This window comes from Eubalaena glacialis, chromosome 1, assembly GCF_028564815.1.
Source record: "Eubalaena glacialis isolate mEubGla1 chromosome 1, mEubGla1.1.hap2.+ XY, whole genome shotgun sequence".
Taxonomy (NCBI): domain Eukaryota; kingdom Metazoa; phylum Chordata; class Mammalia; order Artiodactyla; family Balaenidae; genus Eubalaena; species Eubalaena glacialis.
The window spans coordinates 180185136-180210973 of record NC_083716.1 but is presented as its reverse complement, the minus strand read 5'-3'; the positions used below and the strand labels follow the sequence as shown (position 1 = coordinate 180210973).

Sequence of the window (25838 nt, the reverse complement as noted above, 5' to 3'; positions counted from 1 at the left end):
TGCCTAAAAAATGAAGACCTCAAATGACCCTTTTGGAAACAAGATGTTTGTAAATCAGAGAATGGGATTATTTTGATATCTTTCTGAGTCTATTTTCTGGCTCCTTCCATACTGAGGAAGAAACGTATAAACTTCTAAAACTACAAAACTCCTTAGCAGTTGTCTCTCAAAAGAATGGAGCACGATAAGCAACAAAGTCTATCTACGCAGCAAAATATTATAGACAAGCTCATTCCGTCAAACGGCAACCGCAACATTCAACTAGAAAGCATTCTTTTCATTGCGATTGTTATGTTCAGTGTTAAACATGGTCAGTCAGGTATGCCACTTATAGGAGACAGAAAAAAAAAAAAGAATTTAAACAGATCAAAGAGAAGAATCTATAAAACCAACAAGCCCAAACAATTGCAACCCTGACAAAACGGTCTTCTTGCTTTATTGGTTCAATGTTAATTTTTCTAACACTTTTATCAATTATTTTACAGGTTCCAGTATCCTGTGTCATCTAAAGTTGAATGATGTCCCTATGAATTATAATAAGTAGTAGACAAAATAATCTGGCAAGTTAACTGCCAACCTATTTGTTTCTATGGAAGTGCAATTTATGAAAAGAAAGTTCTTTCTATGAAAGGTAAGGCTCGGTCTGGAAATAAAATATAGCTGGCAAGGCAGCTAAAAACACCATTTACTGACGTTTGCATATTTGATTAAAAGTTAAACATGGTGATTAACAAAATCAGGAGTAGAGCTAGAAAAAAGAATTTATTCTTTCCACAAAGAATCTGTTTGGACACTGAGACAATAATCTAAGTGCTTTTGTTTTAGTCCACAGGCATATTATTGCTATTCAGAGAAACATAAAGGGAATATAATATTGCCCAGCATGTAGTTAAAGAAGGTAAAGGATAAAAGAAATCATCCTAACACAACTTGTCTCTCTTTTTTTTTTTAAGTAAGACATTTCTGTATTGCTTGTTTTTGTTTTTTTTAAATATATTTATTTATTTTACTTATTTATTTTTGGCTGGGTTGGGTCTTCATTGCTGCACGCAGGCTTTCTCTAGTTGCGGCGAGCGGGTGCTACTCTTTGTTGCAGTGCACAGGCTTCTCATTGTAGTAGCTCCTCTTGTGGAGCACGGGCTCTAGGCGTGCGGGCTTCAGTAGTTGTGACACGCAGGCTCAGTAGTTGTGGCTCGCGGGCTCTAGAGCGTAGGCTCAGTAATTGTGGTGCACGGGCTTAGCTGCTCCATGGCATGTGGGATCTTCCCAAACCAGGGTTCAAACCTGCATCCCCTGCATTGGCAGGCAGATTCTTAACCACTGCACCACTAGGGAAGTCCCCAACTTGACTCTTATAAAGGAATAAATTCAATTAACATTAACACCACTTTAAGGCTCTTAGGCTTCTTTTTATCTTTCTAGAGCTTCAGCTCTACTCATGAATGTCTTTCATCTCATTTGCTTTATTTTGACTGATGGCATTGGAGAGCTTTCCTAATAGCATGTGGTGACGTTGTATCCACTCTACTTGCTGATAGAGAAAAAGTATGCTTCCTTTTGCTAGTGAGCTTGACATAGAATGACCCAAACAAATACAAATAAGTAAATACTATGACTAGTTATTGGGGAGACAGGCTGGCCAGCCCCCTAAATCTCTGAGGGCCAGACGCTGTTAAAGTCATTGTATCTGACTTTCTGCAAACTTCAAATTCCTCTTTTGTCATGAAGTGAGCTACATGACAGCTGGTAGGCTTTCTGCTTAGAACGTTGTATCTGTCGTTCCACTGTGGGGAGGTCCAACCTAAAGGTCACCGGGCGCCTAAGAGAGACAGAGCATCCTTTTGAAGCTTAGAACATTTGAGACCTCCTGGGGCCTGGCCACTCTGTGTGTGCTCTCCACACCACTGACAGTCCCTTGATGAGGAAGCACCAGGCCCTTTTATCATCTTTATTTGGCTAATGATCCATGTATTATTTGTTACAGCGTGCTTTGGGACACCCGTGTCCAAAATGGCGCCAAGATCGGTTACTTTAGCATCTTAAAGCCTATTGTTTTAGACTCTCCATGAACCTGATCATCTACAGCTTTACTCAACATACAAAGATACATTTTTTAAATAGCAAAATACCATTACAAAGGTTCACTGAACAAAGACATTTTAAGGAGCGTTAGTAGACGTTTGGTCATGTCCAAAACGACCGTTGGACATTTGGTCCATGTCAAAAGGTCCTTGAAATTTGGTTGTATCCAAAAAGTTCAAAAGCATATTTGGTCCATGACAAATGGTTTTGGACAGACAAATATCAAGGACCTTTTGGCATGGACCAAATGTCTCTATAGATGCTTTTGGACCAGACCAAATGTCCTTCAAGGTTAAGGAGAGCCATAAAATGTAAAAGGACAGTTACTTTATAAGGGGTAGGGCATTTTTCAGAGGAGAAAAGACAGCTAGAAAATGATACAAGACTTGATAAAATAATAATTATTGCAACAGTCCTCACCTTTACTGAGCTCTATTGTATGACTCTCTATGCTTTCCACAGATTATCTCACTCAGTATTCATGATGGCCTCTTAAGGTAGTCACAACCAACACCCACATTTTAAAGATGAGGCAGGGATGCTTAGAGAAGCCAAGTGGCTTGCGCAAAGTCCCACAACCAGGAACTGAAGTCCTCTGCTGAACCAAGTCAACGAGGACTTGGTGTGACATTTGAAGTGACATTGCTAGGTCTTGAACCCAAATTTGTAGTGGTGTAGCAGTGGACCAGAATTCCCAACCAGCCCTTTAAAACCAACATTATGAAACAGGAAGACCTAAAGAAAGCTAGAGTCAGACCTCTGAAAAGGAATACAGAAATAGTCTGAAATTACCACAGACACCGGACCAAAAGCAGGGAAAGGACAGAAAAGGGAGACAGTTCTGTAACACTGTCACTTGGGTACAGCAATTGAGGAACACAATGACAAGTCGATACAATGGAGAGCCACCAAGCACCACTTCAGATTAATCCCTACACACTTCCATATTAACCCTTCCATGTTGTTGTCTAAATTTAGATTCCACTTAATATCATTATTATTTGCATGCAAAGACAATGCCACTACACCACTACCAGCCTTAGAAGGAGTACTTGGCACTGGTTCTTGGTGAAAGGTTTATCCTAAAGCACCTACTCTCTTACCTATTTGCCCTGACCAATTAGAACAATCCATTATTTTCGACTTCCAAAGAGAAATATTGACTCTAATGCATTTGGATACAATTATAAAATCAACTGGCCTGAAATCTCATATTTTGTATTCCTACTAAGGAAAAACAGCTAATTTTCTATGTGCTGTTAAACTAGTGGTTTGCTCTACTGCCATGTATGCATCATGGGGAAAAAAAAACACTTATCAATTATACTGTTTGTCCCTAGAATAACCTTTCTTCGGACTAGTTAACATCAAGGACATGTGATGACCACGTCAGAGCAATCAACCTTCTCCCCTTCATATTTCAAAGTGACTCACCAAAGATGCCAGAATAAGATTAGAAAAATATTTACTGCTCTGTTGAATGTGGATAAAGAGCTCTCTTTGATGGTAGCGTTATCACAATTATTTTTTACCTTATGACAGTTTTTAGAAATTAGGCAGAGACAGAGTAGCTACTCACGTTCTCCTTGTCAGGAATCCCTAGAAGAGGAAAGAGAGAGAGAAAGAGCATGAGCTGTAAGATCAACTTGCAAAATGGAAATGAAATCCCTTGCTGAATCAAACCAAGTAAAATTTTGGTGTTTTCAATTTGTCTTTCCATAAAAACTTACATAATGCTGCTTAGAAAAATAGCAGCACCTACCAAAATCTGTAACATAAATAAATCAATGAATCAGGAGCAGGGCTGTGTGCCAGACAATAAAATCTCATACTTATTTTGCTTTTCTACCATACGCTTTACTCTCCTAGAGGTAAAAATCCATCCCTGCCTATTTTACACCATGTGAGCAACTGTCTCAGAGCAATTACTCTGTCTCGGGCACCAGAACACTCAGAATTTTAGACAAACACATCAACTCTTAAGTTGCACATATTGTATTTTTCCAAGGCAAACCACCTCACACCACTCCAGGGATTTGAACCTGGGGGCAAGTCGCACATAAAGACTACTAGCACACAACTTCTATTTTGGGCAAAGCAAACTGCTGCTGCTTCCAAGTCAGGTCTAAGCAGGCAATGGCTCTTTCCAGGGGTGTCTCAATTTTCTTAGCAAATAAGTTAATCATTCGTCCATTCACTCATTTACACACATTTCATGAGTACTTGGTCCAGGCAGGCACTGGTCCTTTGCACTTCCTTTGGGTCTGCTACTCTGCCATGGTAAGGGTGGCCATACTGGAAGGTCACCAGCCCCAGCAGAGCTTACTGGCCCCAGTACAGTGGGAACAAGCGGCCTTATACTGAAGAGACAGAAGTCCAGGTGGTTTTTATGTGTGGCTTGCACCTAGCTTAGAACTACTGGGGCGGTGTGAGGGGGTTTGCAATGCAAAAATATAGGACATCCAAATTCTGAGTAAGCAGGACTTTATGTGTTTAATAAGGGGCCATACAGGACTTAAAATATTGGCATTAAAAGCACCGAGTGCCCATCCTAATAGGCAGCAGTAAGCAGGAGGGTAAGAAAAGAATAGATTATTAGGAAACATACCCTAATTAAACTTTGACCCCCAAACTGGGATAGTATCGGGACATAAAAGCTCAGGCAGGAAACAAGGGGACAGAAAGGGTTGTCCTCTCAAGCAGAGTATTAATGAACATGTTTGCCATCACTTCTCAGATCTGCCAGAAAGAGTAAGGGTGGCCCAATGTCAGCACTCTGAAATTCGTCTTGAGTTCATCCATCCATTTATCCATCCATCCAACGACCATTTGAAAGGACTAGAGTTGACTAATGAGGAGATACAGGGTTGTAACAGAAGCTTACTTTCTAGGAGGTTTAATAAGATAAACACACAGTTGTACAAATCATCGTATCAGAGTGGATAGAAATTAGGGTATTTGTAGAGAAATAATACTGAAAAGGTGCTCTCAGGCCGTGCAGGAACTTGCAAGTTGGGCTAAGGCATTAGCAGTCTTGGAATTTCACCTTCTATGACTGGCAATGGACCATCATTAAAGGTTCTGAGCAACAGAGTGGTATGATGAAGAAAAAGGAGGGAAGGGACTTTTCAAAATTAAAAGACACTTAAGACATAAAAACCAGAGGCAATGGCATGGTCCTTGATTGAAGCCCAGTTTGAATGATTAACTACAAAGACATTCAGTTGGGGAAATTCGGACTTGGATTGAGTGGTGGATATTATTAAGGAAAATCATACCAGTAATTAGGTATGATAATGGTGTGGTTTTTGCATGGAAAAGTCTGTATTTTCAAAAATGCCTGCTGAGGTATTTGGGGTGAAATGTACATATATGATTAGAAGAAGGAAATATAGCAAACTAATAATATGAAAATACCTATCAAATTATTAATAATCTTATTTAAGTATTAAAGTTTAATATTAAAGTGATGACAATACAGGTATTAACTATCATTCTGTATGCTTGAAATTTTTCATAATAAAAAGTAAATTTAAAAAGTTCTGCGTAAGTCAGGTGTAGGGCAAACCAAGGGTGAAATAATGAAGGTTCAAAGCCAGTTGAGCCATCTTGGCTCTCAGGTCAAGGGTGATGAGGCCCTCAGCCAGGGGGCTGCAGAGGGGAGAGAAAGGAAAGAATATGAACACTACACAGGAAGGAACAAGGGATGGACAAGTGATTAACTTCAGTGGGTGGAGGTGAGAGAAAAGAGGACCCCAAAACAGTGGAGGTTTAGTACCTGGTATGGGAGGACAATGGAATTATGAACGGAAATATACTTTCAGAAGGAAGGATGGTTTGTGGGAATCACGATGTATTCTGTTACCGATATTCTGAGTGCATGAGACCAGTAGGACATCCGGGTGGAAAGAGAATCAGATCAGTAGCCATTTGGAAAGTTAGGCTGCCCTTTGTAAGACTCAAACAGATTTGTATCCGTTGCAAGAAAGGATGCAACGGTGGAGGGGTCAGTATAGAGGAAAAAAGAGAAAAACAGCCAAGGCTGCCTAAACTTCCAGCTGAGGGGAAGAATACCCATGAAAGAATACAAGTGGCCAGAGAGATACAAGAAAACCAGGATAATGCAGTGGAGGCTGGGACCCAAGGGAGAATGGAGTCCGAACATGGAAAATCTTACCCAGTCATAGAGAATGTGTAATAGTAATGACTGAGGCTGGCTATTGGTTGGTCACTGGAGAATTCAGATGACTTGAGTCAAGAAGTATATGGCAGAAGGAAGACTTTGAGGGGTTAAAGAGTAACTGGTGGTGAGGAAATAATAGCTCACATCATTTGGGTGCTTATTATATGCCCGGCACATTTGCTTCTAAACATTTGACACATTTTGCTTCATTTAATCCTCACAACAATCCTATGAGGAAACCAAGGCACAGAGACACTAAGTGCCTTGCCAGAAGTCACACAGCTAGGAGACAGCACAGCTGGGATTTCCAGCTCAGTTACTGGTCATCCCTAGATCAGCCAGGAGAGAAAAATCAAGAACAGGGGAAGAAATGAAAGATCTGCCCTCCAACACCCACCTCTCCAAGGACAGAAGAGAAACGGAGAAAGAGAGGGCACAGGCTGCCCAGAAACTGGGAAACAGAGGGGACGGAAGCTCACTTAAGATCCTGGTCAAGCTGGAAGGAGGGTCACCTGTAGAGAGTGACAAGTCTGAGCGTGACAATGAAAGTGGGAATTCAAGGAGGTAGGAAGAGGATGGGAAGGGTGACTCCGGCTCTGAAGATGCTTGGAGTGGAAGTACTACTCGATCCATCAGTGTGTCAGTGTTGAAGTGCTACAGCTTCAGAAACCCCAGGGCTCGCTGCCTTGTCACACATATAGGGACAAGAGCCAAGTAAGGGGACCCAGAGCCTCAACGAGCAACTCCCAGGGATGGTATCGAGTGCTAAAAAGATGCTTCTGACATGCATGAACAGATAAACAGACTCAGGACACAGGATTTCTTCGAGTCTAGTGGGCACCCATTAGAAAAGAGCATCACAGAGAAAAACTTCCTTTCTTTTATGATCAGCCAGAGACTGACCTGGCTGATTCCAGGTCTCTTACAAAAGGCCTGGAATTTGAAGAGGCCACGATTTAAGAAGAATAAAGAATGAATCCCTCTGCTTCTCTCCTTGATGAGTAGCATCAAAATAAGCAAGAGGTGTGGCTCTCAGGTGTCTATGACAAACACAGTTCATGGACCCCATTTTTAAAAGAGCCCAGAAACAACACTTTAAAATGAAGGTATTTTGGGAAAGCATGCTGAAGTTCCAACTAGTGCCAGAGCATACCTCCCTCTATCAGCTAAGACCACAAAATTATACTATAGGAACAATTTTTTAAAATAACTCAAGTGTGGGCTGGTGGGTCTGTTTATCCACAAAAGAGTCTGGAGACTTACTCCGTCAAGCTGGTGTAGGACGTTATTTTTTTGTCACATGAAAACACATACCGCACAACAGATTTTTATATACAAAATGTTCATATTTTTCACTTACTGTCATTGTTAGAGCCTGTTTCCATAACACCATAAGGAGGAGCCAGAAGTCCTGCCATGTACTGTCGATATTTCTGAAAGACAAGATTGTAAACTCAGTGTACAGATATTTACTCACTTTGAGCATTCATGTATTTACATGTTAAAAAGCAGAAACGCTGGGTGTCAGGAAGCATCTGAGTCTTGTATTTATAGAGCCATGAAGCGTGCTGTCTGGGCTCTGTGGCCTAAAATAAAAATGCTGTGTTCTAAAGAGGTCTTCCTGGATGAAACTGAAAGAGCCCCTGTTGGGGAGGGGGCTCTATCACAGCCCGTTCCGCCATGTATTTGTGACTGATTAACCAAACGGTGTGGGCTTTTACCCTCTCCTCCACCTCTTGCCCAGCTTCTCATGCTCTCAAACACATGCTCAGGTTTTTGAGGAGGGAAAAGACATTTGGTTTTTGCAGATGCAGATACAAATAAAAGTGCCGCCTTCTTAACAGGTGAATAGCACTGAATCAGCTGTCTTTCAAAGCAAAAAGAAATGCATCTCTAGAAAATGTCTGTTTTGAAAGAAGCTGATTCATCGCCATTTACCAACTTCCTTTTACACTGTACACCTGCCCGTTATGTGACCTCCAAAGAACTTTCGATTTGTTGTCAAATAGAATAGTTTGGCTTCATTTGGAACTATTTGGATTCCCCTGAATTGTCTCCCCCTAACTTTTGGTCCAGGCCTGCTTTAAAACCTGGGGCTCAGCGATCCCTATTAGCCTCGGGAGTCTGTGCTGTTTTGAAGGGATAAGGCTTGGTGAGCATAACGCATGTAGGTAGAGCACCCAACAAGAGAGGAGCGACATTTTTGAAGAATGGAAAATGAGCGTAAGACACCGTCTCTTCTCAGGTAATAAGTACAGCCTCTCCCCTTTCAGAATGAAAAGCTGGGCAATTTTATTTATTGCATGGTGTCACGTATATTTGTGGTTTATAATTATGATGACACATAAATGTTAAACAGCATCAAAGGAATCAACACTCTATAACGTGCTTGTGGGTTACACAAACGTCAGCAGAAAAGACTTCATCTGTAGCAATGGGCAGCTGGCAGCATGCAGTATTTGAGCAGCCATCTGGCCCATTTGGTAGATTTGAATGGTGTTTGTAAAGTAACATTGACGAGTTCTCAAAAGAGCCTTCTTCTAGTCAAGATGTGACTAGCTTTTTTTTTTTTTTAATCCTTCTTTCTTCTCGTTCTGAGGCAACTATACTAACACCTGCATGCAAACATTTAAAATCATGATTTTTCTCTGCCTCTGAGTTAACTAATCACTCAAACATACGCATGGGACCAATCCATCACCCTGCATTCCTGACATTTCCTTTGGTAATTTCCCAATTCTGCTTTTCCTCTTTCTTATGATACCATCTACTCTTCTTCCTCATGAGAAAGCACTGATCAAAGCACACTTCTGGGCATAATATTATGCTGAACTCTGAACAAAACAGGCTCAGAGAGAGCAGATGGGCTAGGTTATGTTCTAAGAAGGTTCTATGACCCCCTACAGCCTTTTGAGGTATTCCTGTCACTGTTAGCAACTACATTAACAGGCTCCTGAAAGAAATAATTCATGTTAAATTAAAGGAGCAATTTTGCTTTGCTTAGAAATGTTGTTTTGGATGCAACGGATGCAATTTGTCTCGGGGACCTCAATGTCAATTTCCATGAACTCCAGGGAAGCACCTTGCTGACTCCTAAATGAACAGGACTCCGCCTTCCTTCAACTCCATAGCACTAGGTCTGAGGTTGGCTCATGGAGCATGTTACCAGGGCTGCCACTCCTGGGAACAGAAAACAGAGCAGCCATTTGGGGCGCAGAGTGTCGGCTGGGCTTCAGCGTGTGTTTGTAATGAGCATCTACTATGTGCAGACTGTGTCCTAGACACTGGGCTTACTGCAGAGAACAAGCAGACAAGGCCCCTTGCACTTGTGAGACATCGATCTCCTGCAACACAGCGTACCCTGTCTTGCACATACTAGGATATTAACACTTATCGTTGACTTTTGGAATGTGAATGGACATTTTCAAACATATATAAAAATAGAAAGAATACCACACTGCATACTTAACATCCATCCTCAATAATTATTAACTCATGACTAATGTTATTTCATCTACACTCCTATCCACTTGCCCCTCCCAGAGTTATTTTGAAGCATTTAATCTATAAATATTTCAGTAGGAATCTCTAAAAGGTAAGGATTCTTTCCTTCCCCCAAACAAAACCATAACACCACTATCACAACTAAGAAATGTAACAGTATCTCCATAATATCCAGTCAAGGTCAAATTTCTAATTGTTTCATAAATGTCATTGCTGAATTGAATTTAAAAATAATTTATTAGATACATAGATGAATGGAACAGAATACAGAGCCCAGAAATAAACCCACGCGTATGTGGTCACTTAATTTACAACAAAGGAGGTGCTGGGAAAACTGGACAGCCACATGCAAAAGGATGAAACTGGACCACAATCTTACACCATACACAAAAATTAACTCAAAATGGATGAAAGTCTCGAACATAAGACCTGAAACCATTAAACTCCTAGAAGAAATCATAGGCTGTAGGCTCCTTGACGTTGGTCTTGGCATGATTTTTTTTGGATTTGACAGCAAAAGCAAAGGCAATCAAAGCAAAAATCAGTAAGTGGGACTACATTAAACTGAAAAGTATTTGCACAGCAGAAGAAACAATCAACAAAATGAAAAAATAACCTACTAAATGGGAGAAAATGTTTACAAATCATATATCTGATAAGGGGTTAATATCCGAAATATATAAATATAAAAAACCCAAACTCAGAGATACAGAGAACAGATTGGTGGTTGCCAGAGGTGGAGGGTGGGGAGTGGGTGAAATGGGTTTTTAAAACCTATTTCTGCAGAACCCTGGGCTCCTTGGAGGACCCTCAGGCAAGGGTACCATGCAAGCAGAACCTACAACTAGAGTGTCTTCACTTTTAGCTGATATATAATTTAGAGTTCTAAGAGCAATTTCATTTGAAAGATGACTTTTGCTTCTAAAAAAGAAAAGTTTACAAACCACAAGATTAAATAATCTCTAAACTTCCAGCCAGACAGATATCACTCAAAGATCTCCACGAAGAATCAACAAAGACCAAATTAGGATTTGCCTATGAAGTGTTAGGGATTCTATTCTCTGCTAGAAAGACGTCTATGGTTGTAGATTGACCAAATGACAGGCTGCTCCATACCTGAAAGGGTTATCAACAAAACCGGTAGAACTAAGAATTTAACTGAGATGCATCATGGTGCAATGCTGCCCTTCTCAAACTGAGGTGTGCAGATCCCCCCAGTGTAGCACCCGGCAGGGCAAGAGGGTATGTGACAGGGGTTAACAGCAGCTCTTCCTAGAGCTTACATTTTATTCTATGTCAAATAGTTTAAAGGATTACTTTTATATTATGGAGCAGAAAACTAAATTTGCATAAATTTTGAAGATTAAAGCATGCGACTTCAAAGAAATTTTGAGCTTGCTTCTGGCTACTTCTAGCTACAAAGGGTCTAGACCCCAGGCGTTATGTATTGATTTCCTCTGCATTCAGAGAACTTCAGTGGAAAAACCCAAGCGCCTCTGATGTAATAGAAAGCGTGCAGATGCTGGAATCACACAAGAAAGGGGTCTTAATTCTGATTCTGCCACATGCTACCTGTGTGAACCTGAGTAAGTTACTCACCTCAGTTTCCTGGGATAATATCACCCATCTTTCAGGGCCATTGGGAGGATGAGAAATAAAATCTAGAGAAGTGCCCAGCACATATTAGGCACTTAATAAATGATTACTGTAGTAGTAATAAACAATCAAGAATTGATCAAACTAATCCCAATATATTTGATGATATTTCCCAGCAGAGTCTCCAGCTTTAGGGAAGAACACTCTCTAAGTGACTTCTTATTACTGAGGCTGTTGATACACACACAGTATAAAGACCCACAATACATCCACTGACCTGTCTGCTAAAGGGAGCTGTGGAGAAATAAGAATTTAAAGAATAGATGTTCTAAAGTAATTTTATAATATACTGCCTATTTTCATACCCACATGGTAAAATAGTCCAAGGAGAAGGGAAGAGCCCAGGAGAGGAAGCCCAGAAATAACTGAACAAAAATAAGTAAAGCCTTTCAGCCATCAGAACTGATTTTGGTTAACAAAATCTTAAAAAAAAAAAAAATCTCTAAATTACAATTGGCCAGTTTTTAAAGAAAAGTCAGTGCAGGGAAGAAGTCCTCAGGCTAGTGAGGCCAGAAGCCTGTTCTTAAATCAAGGTGGAGGTATGCCACTGGCTATCCTAATGTTTTCTGAGAAAAGACAAAAGATGATAGTCTTAGGAAGGTTAAAACCTGGTCCATGTCTCAGCCCCTTCACTGTCCCCCCAAAGCCACTGAGGAAGGCTGGCTGGGAGGCTGGCAGAGGAGCCACTAGGCTGAGGGAGGCTGGGGGTAAATCCAGCTCTGCTCCACAGCCTTGAGCCCCAGGCTGGGGCTGCTCCCACCCAGAGCAGGGGGCACCTTTCTCTACTCCACGCAATGGCTCCACATGGCCCAGCTGTAGCCTAGGAGCCAGATATAAAAGTTGTGTGGTGTCTTCGCTGGAGGAGGGGGGCATAGTAGAGATATGTCATATTCTAAAGGCCAGTCTCAATTTGCCAAGCAGGACACACAGAGAATAAAGGCTGGCAGCTTGAACCCTAGCTAGATCCCCTGTGACAAGAGAAGAAGGGGTCCCAGTAGGGCAGAACTCCCCACCCTGGAAGTCAAGGCTTTCCTGACACACTGAGGGCTTTCCTGGGTGTTCTCCGAGCTGCTGCCCGCTGCCAAGGCATCTAGGCTGCCAGCATGCAACTGTCACCACATTCCGCAGCAGCCAGGCACAGACCTCAGCCTTGGGTACAAACCTTCCCAGCAACTGTCCCCTGCCTTTTGCCACCAACCCCATCCACCTAGGAGATCTTCAGGTTTCAGGAAAAGCGTAAATAACATCCTTAGGCTGGGATATCAACACTAGAAAAACATTAAAAACAGAAAGCCATGAGGATGATTGACAGGCCTTGCTGTGACCACCTCAGGGTAGGGGCGATGCACACGTGCTCAGAACAGGGACATGCTAATGACAGCTCATGGTGGGCAGTGTCCAGGTTGGGGAAGAATAGAGGGGACTCTACCAGGGGTGTGGAGATATGTCGTGTCATCATGTCCCATTCATTACATCTGTACTAGGGTCTCCCAAAGTATTAAAGCTGAGTTCATGAAATGTAATGACAAACAGGTTGCCTGTACTTTCTCTGAAAGTATCCTGATTATGTGGTAGAATAACTTAGAATAGGGTAAAGTATAGGCCCCTCCCCTTTTTTCTGTTTCTTGGCAACAGTTCTTTCACAACTTCTGTATGTGTATTGTATGGTGGGAAAACGGACATGGCACATTGCTCTAAAATCCCAGAGATCTAGAGAATTCTTAAACATGTGAAGAGTAGAAGAGAAGGGGAAAAAGTAAAGCAGTTGTAGAGGGAAACCTTCATGCAGAATTTTTCTTTTTACGCTTTTAGAGCCATATGTACCGCTTCTCCCACAGCAGATCACTGGCTGGACCGAGTTTACCTCTTACTGCCGACTTATTCTTTTCCCTTGTTTCTTGATTTCTCTAGCATCGACCTAACAGGGCACAGGGAACTTCCATTGCCTCTTCTTCAGTGACGTTTAATTCATCCTTCGGCTCTACTATAGATATTTCTAAATGGAGGCAAAATCTGTTTGCCAACTCCCGGCCATTTTTAATTCATGACTAACCTGCAAGAGCTGTAGTTTGGAGGGCAATAATCACAACTATAGCTCTAATGGAGGAAGTTTCCCAAACCTGAATCGCTTAAGAATCCCAGAATGAAGCCCGAGTAAGATGATGCTGCAAATAAGCAAATACAGTCTCCCACGAAAACTTCCTGTTTGAAATTCTCTCTCCTCCTGGCCTGTGAAGGTACAGAGATCCCAACCAATAGGTGGAGGGACCCTCAAATTCTCTCAAGTGAGAGCAGGGCGGTGAGGAATATAGCTTAGGCAGCCCTCACTCAGTCACAGAGATGAGTCACATTAGCCCGGAGGGAAAGGGAGAGAAAAATGCATTCACTAAAGCAGTCAAGGGGAAAAGAGAGGCACAGTGGGGTCCTCACAGTGGGATCCCCAGCGGCTTTGCTTCTAGTGATGGGGACAGCCATTCTCACGTGATCATACAATCATCTCAGTGCAGTGGTGCCAGGGAATAGAAGTAAAAAAGGTACATTGAGGGGCTTCCCTGGTGGCGCAGTGGTTGAGAATCTGCCTGCCAATGCAGGGGACACGGGTTCGAGCCCTTGTCTGGGAAGATCCCACAAGCTGCGGAGCGGCTGGGCCCGTGAGCCATAATTACTGAGCCTGCGCGTCTGGAGCCTGTGCTCCGCAACAAGAGAGGCCGCGATAGTGAGAGGCCCGCGCACCGCGATGAAAAGTGGTCCCCGCTTGCCACAACTAGAGAAAGCCCTCGCACAGAAACGAAGACCCAACACAGCCATAAATAAAATAAATAAATAAAATTTAAAAAAAAATAGAAAATGCTCCCTATTTCACTTACAAAATTAATTAAAAAAAAAAAAGGTACATTGAAAACGTGGCTGGGTGGTAGAGCGTGGGGCAAATTCAGATCTGGGAGTCAGGGCAAGGACGTGGAATCTGAGGCTGAGGAGGCTTGGAGGTAAGGGCCAGGGGGCCTTCCAGGTAGAGGGGGAACAGGTGTGGTGTGGAGACAAAGACGCGTCTCTGGCAGGAGAGTCAGGATGAGGGTGCTGGGAGAGGGGAAGGCAGTGGGGACAGAGCGGTGCACGGGCCAGACAGGCAAGGCCTTGGAGGCCATGATAGGAATTTGGAACATTATCCTACTACAATTGGAAGCGGTTTAAGTGGAGAAGTGACAAGAACAGATATGTGTTTTTAAAAGATCATTCTGGCTGCTGTGTGGAGAACGGTTTTGATGGGAAAATAAGGAAGGCATTAAGCCCTTAAGGGGAGGGCAGGCCTGGATGTGGCTCCTCAAAGGGGCCTGAGATCGGGGGAGAGGGAAGAGAGAGGGACGGGGAGCAGGGGTGGTAAAGACCCTTCGTTCCTCGAGGCCAAACGATCTCCAAGTACTTAGACTTGATAATAAAGCCTCAGATTTCTTGCCAAAGCACACTCAACACACGTGCGCTTTTAATGTGACTAAAAGGTTCGGCGACTTCAGGGGGCTCACGGGAATTATTATAATTTTAGTGCACACTCTGCATCTTTGAGGGACTGAATTAGCCAGGAGCTTCTCTTAGAAAAACTCAAATTGAGAGGAAGGCATACACACACAGTAGGTAAACGCTACTTAATCGAGTCATAAAATAATTTGTCCTGGAGCTGTTATTGCACAGGAAATCCTCCTAAACTCTCTTTTTGCTAAGCCTGAACCTACTACAATCCATCTAATGTATAAATGAGACTATGAACATTGTCTCTAAATAACTGCTACCTCCTTGTTTATATAAAAACCTGTTGATTGGCATTTTATTTAAACATAATCGTCTTCAAAGTGATGACTATTAAGGATAGTTATCCTGAATTAAAATGATGAAGCCCAGCACTTAAAAAACTAACAGGAATAGCGTAATACATATCATGGGAACATGCAAATTCCAAGAAAGTGCTTAAATATTGATAATACAAAATTAGGATGCATCAATCATTTAAAAACCTAAAATAAAGGATCATTTCACAGAAAGTAACAGCCCTGACTGTCATTCCATTAGAACAAGCTACCAACATTTTGCTTTTGCATGCTTGCTCTACAATGTACTTATAAAGGGCAGCAGGCAGCGTAGGAGGGGGATTGGCGAGTAGTGATTCAGGAGGTGCTATGGTCTGGCTGTGTCCCCGCCAAATTCATATGCTGAAACCCTAGCACCCAAGGTAACGGTATTAGCAGGCAGGGCCTTTGGGAGATGCTTAAGTAGGAGGGTGAAGCCCTCGTGAATGGGATCAGTACTCTTCTAAGAGACCCCACAGAGCTCCCTAACCCCTCCCGCCATGTGAGGACACAAGGAGGAGCGTGCAGCCTGGGAGGGGGCCCTCACCCGACCAAGCTGGCACCCTGATCTCAGACGTCCAGCCTTCAGAACTGGAAAGAATAAATTTCTGCTGTTTAAAAGTCCCCTAGTCTGTGGTATTCTGTTATGGCAGCCTGAACAGACTAAGACAGTGGGGTCGGGGGTCTTTTCGTGGCCCAAACAGGTATCTGAACTTCCACTTTAGAGGCATTTCTTTAGTTTCTGGCTTTGTCCCTCAAAACCCGAAACCACTGGGGCATAAGTACTATGCATTTCTGTGGTTATTTTCTGACCGAGTTTCTCTAGAAGCATACACAGGCTTCTCACCTGACCTACCTCCTTAACCCCAATCCTACCCTGAAAGCCCACTGTGCATACAGGATCCCGGTTTCTGCCATATTCACGAATGGAAACTATACAAGGGCAGTGACTTTTGCCTGTTTCATACATTGACGGAACTCGACAGCCTGGAGTCGGCTGCTTCTTACCTTCAAACATTCTTGACCTTTGGAGCCTTTCTACTTGAATTTATTCCCAACTCCTGCAGCTTTTCTGCTCACACACACGGTGCCTACTTTCTTCATCTCCCTTCACTGGTAACATTTCTATTAGTTCTGCTCCAAGGTGCTGTAAACAACCTTGAAACATCCTTGCCAATCCAATCCCATATATACTGACTGCCTATATCTGGGGAATCCCAGGTAACAGCTCTGTGTGGTTCTGGAAGCTTCTGTTTATTGTGGAATACTGTACTCCTTGAATTCCTTGAGTGGTTCCTGGTTCCTGTCACCTCTCTGCTCTAGATCACCTGAACTGTTTTCCTTGCAGACTGTGCTCTTAGGGGTCTCGCCCAGGCCCATACTTTCCAATCCCCTCTATATCATCAAGTAGCAGACTAGGCCTCCAGTTCTCTCCTCATGAACACTAGGGGGTGTCAATAATGAAAGCGGTGCATTTGCCATTCTGGAAAACAGTGTGGAATAAAACACTAGAGTGGCTTGTGTCCTAGGGGGTAGGGCACGAGACAGGGCAAGGCTGAAAGAGTTGGGGGGATATAAGCTTTAGGATCTAGGCAAACATGAGTTCCCATCCCAGTCCTGCAAACCGCCACTGGTGCTAACAAGATTTTTGAGCCTTCACTGGACCTGGCCCCCAGCTGCCCCTCCAGCCTCAGTTCCTACACTCTTCCCCTTTACTCGTCTCCAATCACGTTGGCACTTTCAGATCCTCCAGCACATTGAGCTTTCCCCTCCAGGCCTCCTGCTGCCTGAAGCACACTTCCCACCGCTCATCCTTGCCAATTTCCACTCACTGGCACTTACGCATGGCCTTCTCTGAGCTCCCAGTTTACAGGAGTCTCTTGTTATTCTCTCTCCCAGCGTCATACCACTGCTGTCAGTGTGCCCACGTACTGTGTGGTTCTGTACTGTATCTGAGTGTGTGCTGGTCCAGTGGCTCTCTCCTCTGTTCTACTACAGGCTAACGGAGGGCAGGGACCACATCTATATTCCCCCACTGCGTACCTAAGACCCGGCACAGGGCCTGGAACATAGCAGACTTTCAATGAATATTTGTTGAGCAAATGAGTAAGTGAATGAATTACTGATAGTATCTCTCAAACATTCTGAGGTTCATGTTCCCCAGTAATAAACCAGAAATATTACCACATACCCCTCATGGTTGATGGAAGGACTGAATGAGATAACCCGGGTAGAGCACCTCACAACCCAGGCACACAATAAATACTAGTCCCCATTCCCTCTACATCATGATTTCTTCTCATACTGATTTGGCCAAGGGCTACGTTCCCAGTTAAAAAATTAATGCCTGAAAGAGAAATAAGCCTAATGGATGAAGATCTACAAAAATGAATCTGATAATCTGAAGATACAATGAAAGAAGCCATCTGAAGTCACATGATGTCCATGGTCAAATATCTCTATGATGTTTGTTTGCTCTTTATAAATAAGCTTCTTGCTTTTAGAGAAGGGACAGGAGAAGCATGAAGATCAGCTGATGCTGATAAAACAAGACCTAAACTTAACTCATCAAAAATCTCTAAGTACTAATCAATTTTGTAATTTAAAAGAAAGTACAGAGGGATAGAGCAGCCAGCCAGTCTTCTCTACCAGAATTAGCACCAAAATGCACTCGTTAGTGAAAATTTAGTTTTAAGAGACCCATGTATGAATCTAGCTGAAAAAAACTGGCAGCCATATATAAATAGATGATGGTAGAAAATGATTCATTTTATATATCCAACTTATTTTTTTCATAATTCTGCCTATTGCTGTTGCTTTCTAAGCCACATCATTTTAAATAAGTTTGCCTTTTGATTTTGTTCTAACTACCACTGTCCCTTTTTCTCTCCCACTCTTCCTCTCTAGTATAAAAATTTTTATTGCTATAAAATAAATAAAAGCACATGGTAAAAAATTTAAACTACACGGTTTGTAAAATGAAAAAAAATAATTCTCCCCTCTCACTCCCCTCCCACCTACTGACCTACCCAGGCTACTGCTGAGTTTACCACTGCTGACACTCATTTCTTCTGTAAGGTCCAGAGTTTTTCTATGCTCATGCCAACATATACCTCTCCATTGGCTTTAAACAAAAGAGATCATATGGTACATGATATTTTGTCATTTTTTTCCTAATAATACATCTTGGATAGCTTTTGCTATGAGAACACATTTCATCATCGCTTTCTTGTTAGACACCTCATTTTTGGGCTACACCTCCATTTAACTCAATTGGGGGAAATCTGGAAAATATATTGAATTTGCATTGTCAACAGATCTTTCCTGAGTTTAAGACAAAAAGATAAAGATCATATATACAGATCTTACCAAGTGGTGATTTCAGTTTTATTCTTGAAAATCAGACAGCACTGTAAAAATTTAATTCCAAGGCAAACAAATGTTCAAGCATATCACTTGGAAACGTCTCTGATCTCTCTGGTGGCTTATCTAATTGGTGTCATTATGTTGTAGCACCATCGACTGCCAAATGTATTTTTTGTAAACTTGGCAAAGGCTTCCATGTCATCCATTTGAAGAAAAAATACTGTGTGTGCTCCCTCCCCCAACACTGTCAGAAGAAAAAAGAAATTTAATTAAATTTCAATCTCTGACAGTTTAAAATAATAGAAGAGAAATTATAAAACATCATGGATGGGAACTACCATATGCCCCAGCAATCCCACTACTGGGCAAATACCCTGAGAAAACCATAATTCAAAAAGACTCATGTACCACAGTGTTCATTGCAGCTCTATTTACAATAGCCAGGACATGGAAGCAACCTAAGTGTCCATCGACAGATGAATGGATAAAGAAGATGTGGCACATATATACAATGAAATGTTGCTCAGCCATAAAAAGAAACGAAATGGAGTTATTTGTAGTGAGGTGGATGGACCTAGAGTCTGTCATACAGAGTGAAGTCAGTCAGAAAGAGAAAAACAAATACCGTATGCTAACACATATATATGGAATCTAAGGAAAAAAAAAAAAAGGTCATGAAGAACCTAGGGGCAAGATGGGAATAAAGACATAGACCTACTAGAGAATGGACTTGAGGATATGGGGAGGGGGAAGTGTAAGCTGGGACAAAGTGAGAGAGTGGCATGGACATACATACACTACCAAACGTAAAATAGATAGCTAGTGGGAAGCAACTGCATAGCACAGGGAGATCAGCTCGGTGCTTTGTGACCACCTAGAGGGGTGGGATAGGGAGGGTGGGAGGGAGGGAGACACAAGAGGGAAGAGATATGGGAACATATGTATATGTATAGCTGATTCACTTTGTTATAAAGCAGAAACTAACACACCATTGTAAAGCAATTATACTCCAATAAAGATGTTAAAAAAAAAAAAAAGAAAATGTCCTTGTTCTATGGAAACATACCCTGAAATATTTAATATTTAGGAATAGAGGAATACAATGTCTCAAATTACAAATGATTCAGAAACAAATGAAAAGACAAAGAATGACAAAGAAAACGAGGCAAAATGTAAATAATTGGCAGAATTGGAGTAAAAAGCTTAGGGGAGTTCTTTATGCTATTCTTGCATTTTTTCTGAGTATATTTAAAATTATATAAAAATTAAAACTTTCCAAGAAATGACAAGGAGTCAGAGTTGAAATGATTACTCTTAGTGCATTTATTCTGTCAACATCTGCCTTCCCCAACTCGGCTCAGTTACAGGCTCTGCCCCCATTTTGTAGGTCCAGCTGCCTCTGACTCTCCAGCAAGTCCTTATCGAAGTGGAAGTTCTGTCCGCACCAGCAGGGACAGTGGTCCCTGGGTGCCACGTGTCTAGGTATCTGGCATGTGGGAAGGAGGTGTGCAGGGGTGGAAAGGGCTACAGAGCAACAGCCTTCCCCAAATCCCACCTCATGTGCTTGGCCCCATGGCCGGGCTTTGACCTTGACTCCTTATGTGTCCACTCCTTTGCTGGGACTCGAGTCCGGCCCTCAATGCAGTCCGCAGTCTGCTTGCCCTTGCCTGTCTCCTTCCCTAGAGGATATTTCTTGCCCCTTGTACCTCTAGTTCTAGCCTGAAATACTGCCCAGCCTCGACAGATGACCCCAAACTGCAATGCAGTCACCTGGTCCGGTTTTTGTTTGTTCTTTCTCTGCTGGCAACCCTTTTATCCAGGCCCCACCCATCAGACCAGAGGACGCTCCTGGTCTCAATGCCATCCTGGATCAAGGCGGACTTTTCTAGGCTCTCCGAGCACTGTCATTTTGATTGTTGGCCACTGCCCTCAGGGGTCAGCCTTCCAGCCTTTTTGTAACCAGGTTTTCTGGGAATTGCCTTCTGGCCTCTTTGCATTCTCCACGCTGGGCTATCTTGAGGCCCGAGGACACCAGATGTCTCATCTCCACTGTAAGCAGAGCTGAGGAGTTTAATGGTCCTACACAGAGTAACCTCTTCACACACAAAAACAGACTGATTTCTGCTGCAATCTAGAAACTCAACTTCAAATGTCAATTCTCAGAAAATAGCTACATTGCGCTTTCCTATAAATTATCTCTCTAGTGCTAGAAGGAAAGAAACAACCTTTCCACCAGTCAACACAAAATCTAAACAATATGATATGAGTGTGCCATGCTTATGAAAACCCAAAGTATAAGACGGCATTTGTGTTTCCCAATATTTGTAATATATAGGTATTCTTGATTTTATTGTAGGTTTAAATAAAATTCCTGATGTTTTGAAAATATCATTGCATTTTGCCCCAATAAACATGGACATGGCTTTTTAATAACATCCATCAAATACATTGAGGTACATTTAAATTTGGGGGGAAAATTAAAGCACATTGCATCAGAGAGTTAGCACAATCTGGAAAGAAAACTTTAGGGAGTGGAGGAGTACCTTATTAAAAATTCCTTATAAGCCTCACTGGGAGAGGAGATATTGCCAACCACTTTTCCACACAGCACACAGCTAATGTGGACAAAAAGGATGCTTCTTCCTCCAGTGAAAATGTCAAGCTGAAAATGACACCTTTAAGGAGAGATGTGGCAGCCAAGTGAGGGACTCTGAATCTGGACCCCAGGACCTGTGGGAATCTTATCTGAATCTTCTCTGCCCACCCTCAACACCCCCCAAACAATGACATTCTGGTTCATCCTCCAATTAGAGGTCCAGCCTGTCTATATCCCAAAGAGCTGGGACATCTGCCCAAGAGCCTCTTCATCTCACGTATGGGTGTAAGGGAGCTGGCCAAAGGGCAGGATATGAGTCTGAACAAAATTGCTGACCAGAGGGGCCTGTCCAAATGGGTCTAGATAGTGCACGGGGCCTGAGGAAAGGTATGGAGTTGTGTGTGGGGGGGGGGGACGGTGGAAAGAACGCAGCACGGATCAGAGTTACTCAGAGCAAAGAGGAGGCGGTTGGGCGATGCTGAGTGTGAGGGGGTACGCTGTGTGGCTGGCGGATGCATTCAGGGGGTGCAGGATTTGGCAGCCACGCTGGACTTCTCCCCGGCTTTCCTGTGCTTTCCACTCCAGCTCCTCCTCCCTCAAGGGTGGCCCTCCTCCCCATCTGGTTGTCTACCATGACCTCCACCTCCCTTTCAGATCTTTGTCTCCTGTTCTGACAACCTTCCATCTTGATGTTTGACCCCACACAAGCCTCCAACCTCCTATATGGAAATCCTCTGGTACCTACACCCCTCTTCTCAGCTTGGATCCACTTCTGGCCACTGGCTCTCCTGCTGTCCCCACCCTTGACCAGACCTCACACAGCTGGGCCCAGGTTGCTCAAATGCCCGGGTTCCAGCCTGCAGGCCTACCCCTCTGATGCTGCCAAATAACACGGTTCCTCTCCTCCAGGCCAGTCACCTGGGAACCTCCCAGCCCCAAGCTCGTCATTGCTGCCATTTATGCCTCTCAGCTGCAGTTTGACAGAAAGTGCTCTGCACCCTGTAAAGTACCATGCAGATGCTATGCATGAGTATTGAATACGGTTGTTATGCCATGAAACTAAGACACAGACTGGAGAAGGCAATTCCAAAGATGCGAACTTCCGTTTAAAAGCATCCTAGAGAATGTCCACCTTCCTTTCATTAATTTACCCAAAGCTGGGTCTGCAGAGAACACTAACTGGGGTCTAGTTTGCCTTTTTGGGGTGATAAAAATGTTCTAAAATTGATCGTGGAAATGGTTGTACAACATACTAAAAGCTATTGAATTGTATACTGTAAGTGGGCAAATTGCACGGTCTGTGCACTGTGTCACAATAAAGCTGCTTGACAAAAAGAGAAAACACTGAATGGTCTGCAGGATGTGAACCTACCTTACCCACCATATACACCTGGCTGTCAGAGGGAGGGATCAGAAAAAGATGTCATTTTCCAGAAATCCTGGGTGGGCTCTGCTGAAGCATATACCCTGATTTTACCTGCCTGAAGCCCCAGTCTGTCCATCCCTCCTGCAGGCAGCTCCTCACACAGGAACGCTACACAACAAGAGAACTGGCATGTGTAGGTTTCTTGGTGCCTATAGCATGCAGAGCTATGCCTACTTTTTTCAGCATTTGATTTTTCCAAACAAAAGGAGAAACCAAGCACATAAAACCCAACAGTGAATTGATGAGCAACTTTGCATATATATAGAATTTCCAGGCAATAAAGCATGCTCTCCAACAAGCTTGTCTTTGTTTGGAGGAAAATTATGCTTTGCTTTCACACAATGCCCTCTGCCAAGCCCAGTGTGCCCTCCTAATTTAAATTAGTCTTTCAATTGTATGATCGTTCCAAAAGAAATGAATTTTCACTACACTCATTCAGGGAACTTAACCAAAACTTGCATTTTTGTTGGGGGAGGTGGCAAACCCACACAGTGAGATTTTCTGCTTTGCCACAATCTTAAGATTAATCATTTTCTGAATATCTATAAATATTATTTTGATCATGTGAATGGCTTTAAATAGCTGTTTATGAAAAACTCACAGTACTGTACGTCTGCAAAGAAATAAGCCTAATATAAAATGTGAGCAAGAGAATTATACCCAAATTGCACAATTATATTCTAATTTGTAGATTATAATTCAGTGTGTCATAATGATTTATCCTGAAAATTATGTTATCTCAAAAAGAAAGTAAAAAACTGATTAGGATAACTTTTCTCATGAATCCTGAGATGCTTCATTCACTGGGTAATTTTGGTCTGTCCCATCTCAATAAGGACATTTCAAATCAAAGACCTCAAACGGAAGGTTAATAAATCTTGACGGCTTCAATAGGCTGTTTTCTTACTGTATGTTAAATTCTGTGTGAGGTTCATATAATCTGGCATAAAATGGAGGATTTAAAAAAAATATTTAAAACTTGGTTTTTCAGAAAATGTCTTAATGGTATCTCTTCCTCACTGCTGGGTTATTTCCCAGAAAGGGCTCCATTTCACTGTAATTTTTCTAGATAAGGCTCTAATAGAAGAGGATATCATGGCACTAGGGAGCATGAGAAATCTGATCAACGGTGGGTTAATTTTTTTAAATTGTCATAAATATACAGCTCATTCTATAAATTCGTGATAAATTCTGGACAAGCCAATCATTCTAAATGCCTTTGGGGCAAATTCTGCTTTTTTGTTTTTTGGAGAAAGCGTTATTTTTATCCCTACCCTTCCTAACTCTCTCCCTCCCATATGCAAAATGAGATATTCATCTCTGAATGCCCTTGGTAACCTGAGCATACGTATTTTGGGGACAAATTATGTCAGCATGAAATTCAGAATTGGCAGTCTCAGAGAACAGAGGCAGAAGTAAGTTTGCTATATAGAAAATTAAACCATTTTAGTAATAACTAAAATCTCAGAAAATTATGAACAATAACTCAGGAAATATGCCTCTTTTGGCAAGTTCATGTAAGTTACAAATCAACACATACAGTTTATCTCAGGTAAAGCATGCATTGTGAACTTTCACCAAAAGCAGGGAGTTGGTAGAAAGCACTCAACCCTTGGATAGGGGAGGCTGCAAAAGTGGAAAAAAGGGTCTCAGATGGCTTAAAAATATTCACTGGCTCTGATTTTTAGCAGTTGCCAATGACAAGTTCCAAAGAGCCAAACTTTTAATTAAATACTATGGAAAAGTAGGATGCCACATCCCTTAAAAAAAAAAAATCAGAATGGCTCACAACAGGACAAGGAATCAAGAGTAAGTACTAAAAGCAGAACCCAGCTGTTGTCTCAAAAAAGATTAAAAACAAAGAAGAACTGAAAACATTAAAGCAAAATGGTTGCAGGGATGCTGCCAAGGGGGCATTTAAAACAGACCCAGAAAGTAACAACAAATCACTCCCCTCTCCACCACCTTCCCTCACATACCAGAAGCCATAGGGAGCACTCTAAAGAAAATTCAAAAACTGTTCTTCTGTTTGGTATACTTTGAAGATATTCAGAGTACAAGGCATCAATCAGCCAATGAACACATAGAAAGTTCAAGACATTTCAAGTCCAATTTTGCGATAATTATTATGCAATGTTCATTGCCCACTTCAAAGGCCAAAATAGAGTGTGCACGTGCCTAAGTAAGTATGAGCATTTTCCAAAAGGTTGGCACACACTGGAATAAGAAAACAGATGGCAAGACATCTATGCCATTATTTTGGGCTTCTCTGAAATGCCCCCTCAGAGTGAGGTTTCAGCACCCACCTCTCCCAAAGTCACAGTTGAGTTTTCTCTTCTCATTACATTTTTTTAAAATTAATTTATTTTAATTTATTTTTGGCTGTGTTGGGCCTTTGTTGCTGCGTGCAGGCTTTCTCTAGTTGCGGCGAACGGGGGCTACTCTTCGTTCCAGTGCGCGGGCTTCTCATTGCGGTGGCTTCTCTTGTTGCAGAGCACGGGCTCTAGGCACGCGGGCTTCAGTAGTTGTGGCACGAGGGCTCAGTAGCTGTGGCTCATGGGCTTTAAAGCACAGGCTCAGTAGTTGTGGTGCACGGGCTTAGCTGCTCCGTGGTATGTGGGATCTTCCCAAACCAGGGTTTGAACCTGAGTCCCCTGCATTGGCAGGTGGATTCTTAACCACTGTGCCACCAGGGAAGTCCTAAATTTTTATTTTTGCAGTCAATCTCAAAGCTCATGGCTAAATTCCTATTCAGATTTAAATGAATGTATCATTTTTTTCCTACTTCTCCAGATAGTCACTTATATGCACTTCCAAAATAAATCTTCGGTTTTTTACAAAATGACTCTTCTACTCTCTCCCACTAAATCCTTTTCCCTAAAAGGAAGGGAGGGAGGGAAGGGAGGAAAGGAAGCAAAGGAAGCAAAGGAAGGCAAGGAAGAAAAATGTAAGAACTAGAATGATAACTTTTATAAAGCTTAGTCCTGATTTTCTACTGTAAGCCTTGCAGTAAAAGGTAGTTTAAAATTTGGATTCAATACCAGCAAATTAATCGATATAATACAACACATTAACAAAATGAAGGGTAAAAATCATCTGATCATCTCAATAGATGCAGAAAGAGCATCTGACAAAACTCAACGTACTTTTATGATAAAAGCTCTCAACAAAGTTGGTACAAAGGGA

The 25838-nt window shown here is 42.3% G+C and overlaps 1 protein-coding gene across 5 annotated transcripts in view; it reads right to left on the bottom strand.

Annotated features, from left to right (window-relative positions):
* The window catches only part of RAPGEF4 (Rap guanine nucleotide exchange factor 4), a 304737-nt gene that overhangs the window by 125997 nt on the left and 152902 nt on the right, over positions 1–25838 (bottom strand). For all 5 annotated transcript variants that reach the window (XR_009700414.1, XM_061184992.1, XM_061185019.1 and 2 more), the window contains 2 exons: positions 7626–7698; positions 3662–3681 (listed from right to left, as the gene is read on the bottom strand). Coding sequence is in view for 4 of the 5 variants with exons in the window: in XM_061184992.1 (XP_061040975.1) it covers positions 3662–3681; positions 7626–7698 (93 nt within the window). In the remaining variant the exon portion in view is untranslated. The remainder of the gene's footprint in view (positions 1–3661; positions 3682–7625; positions 7699–25838) is intronic.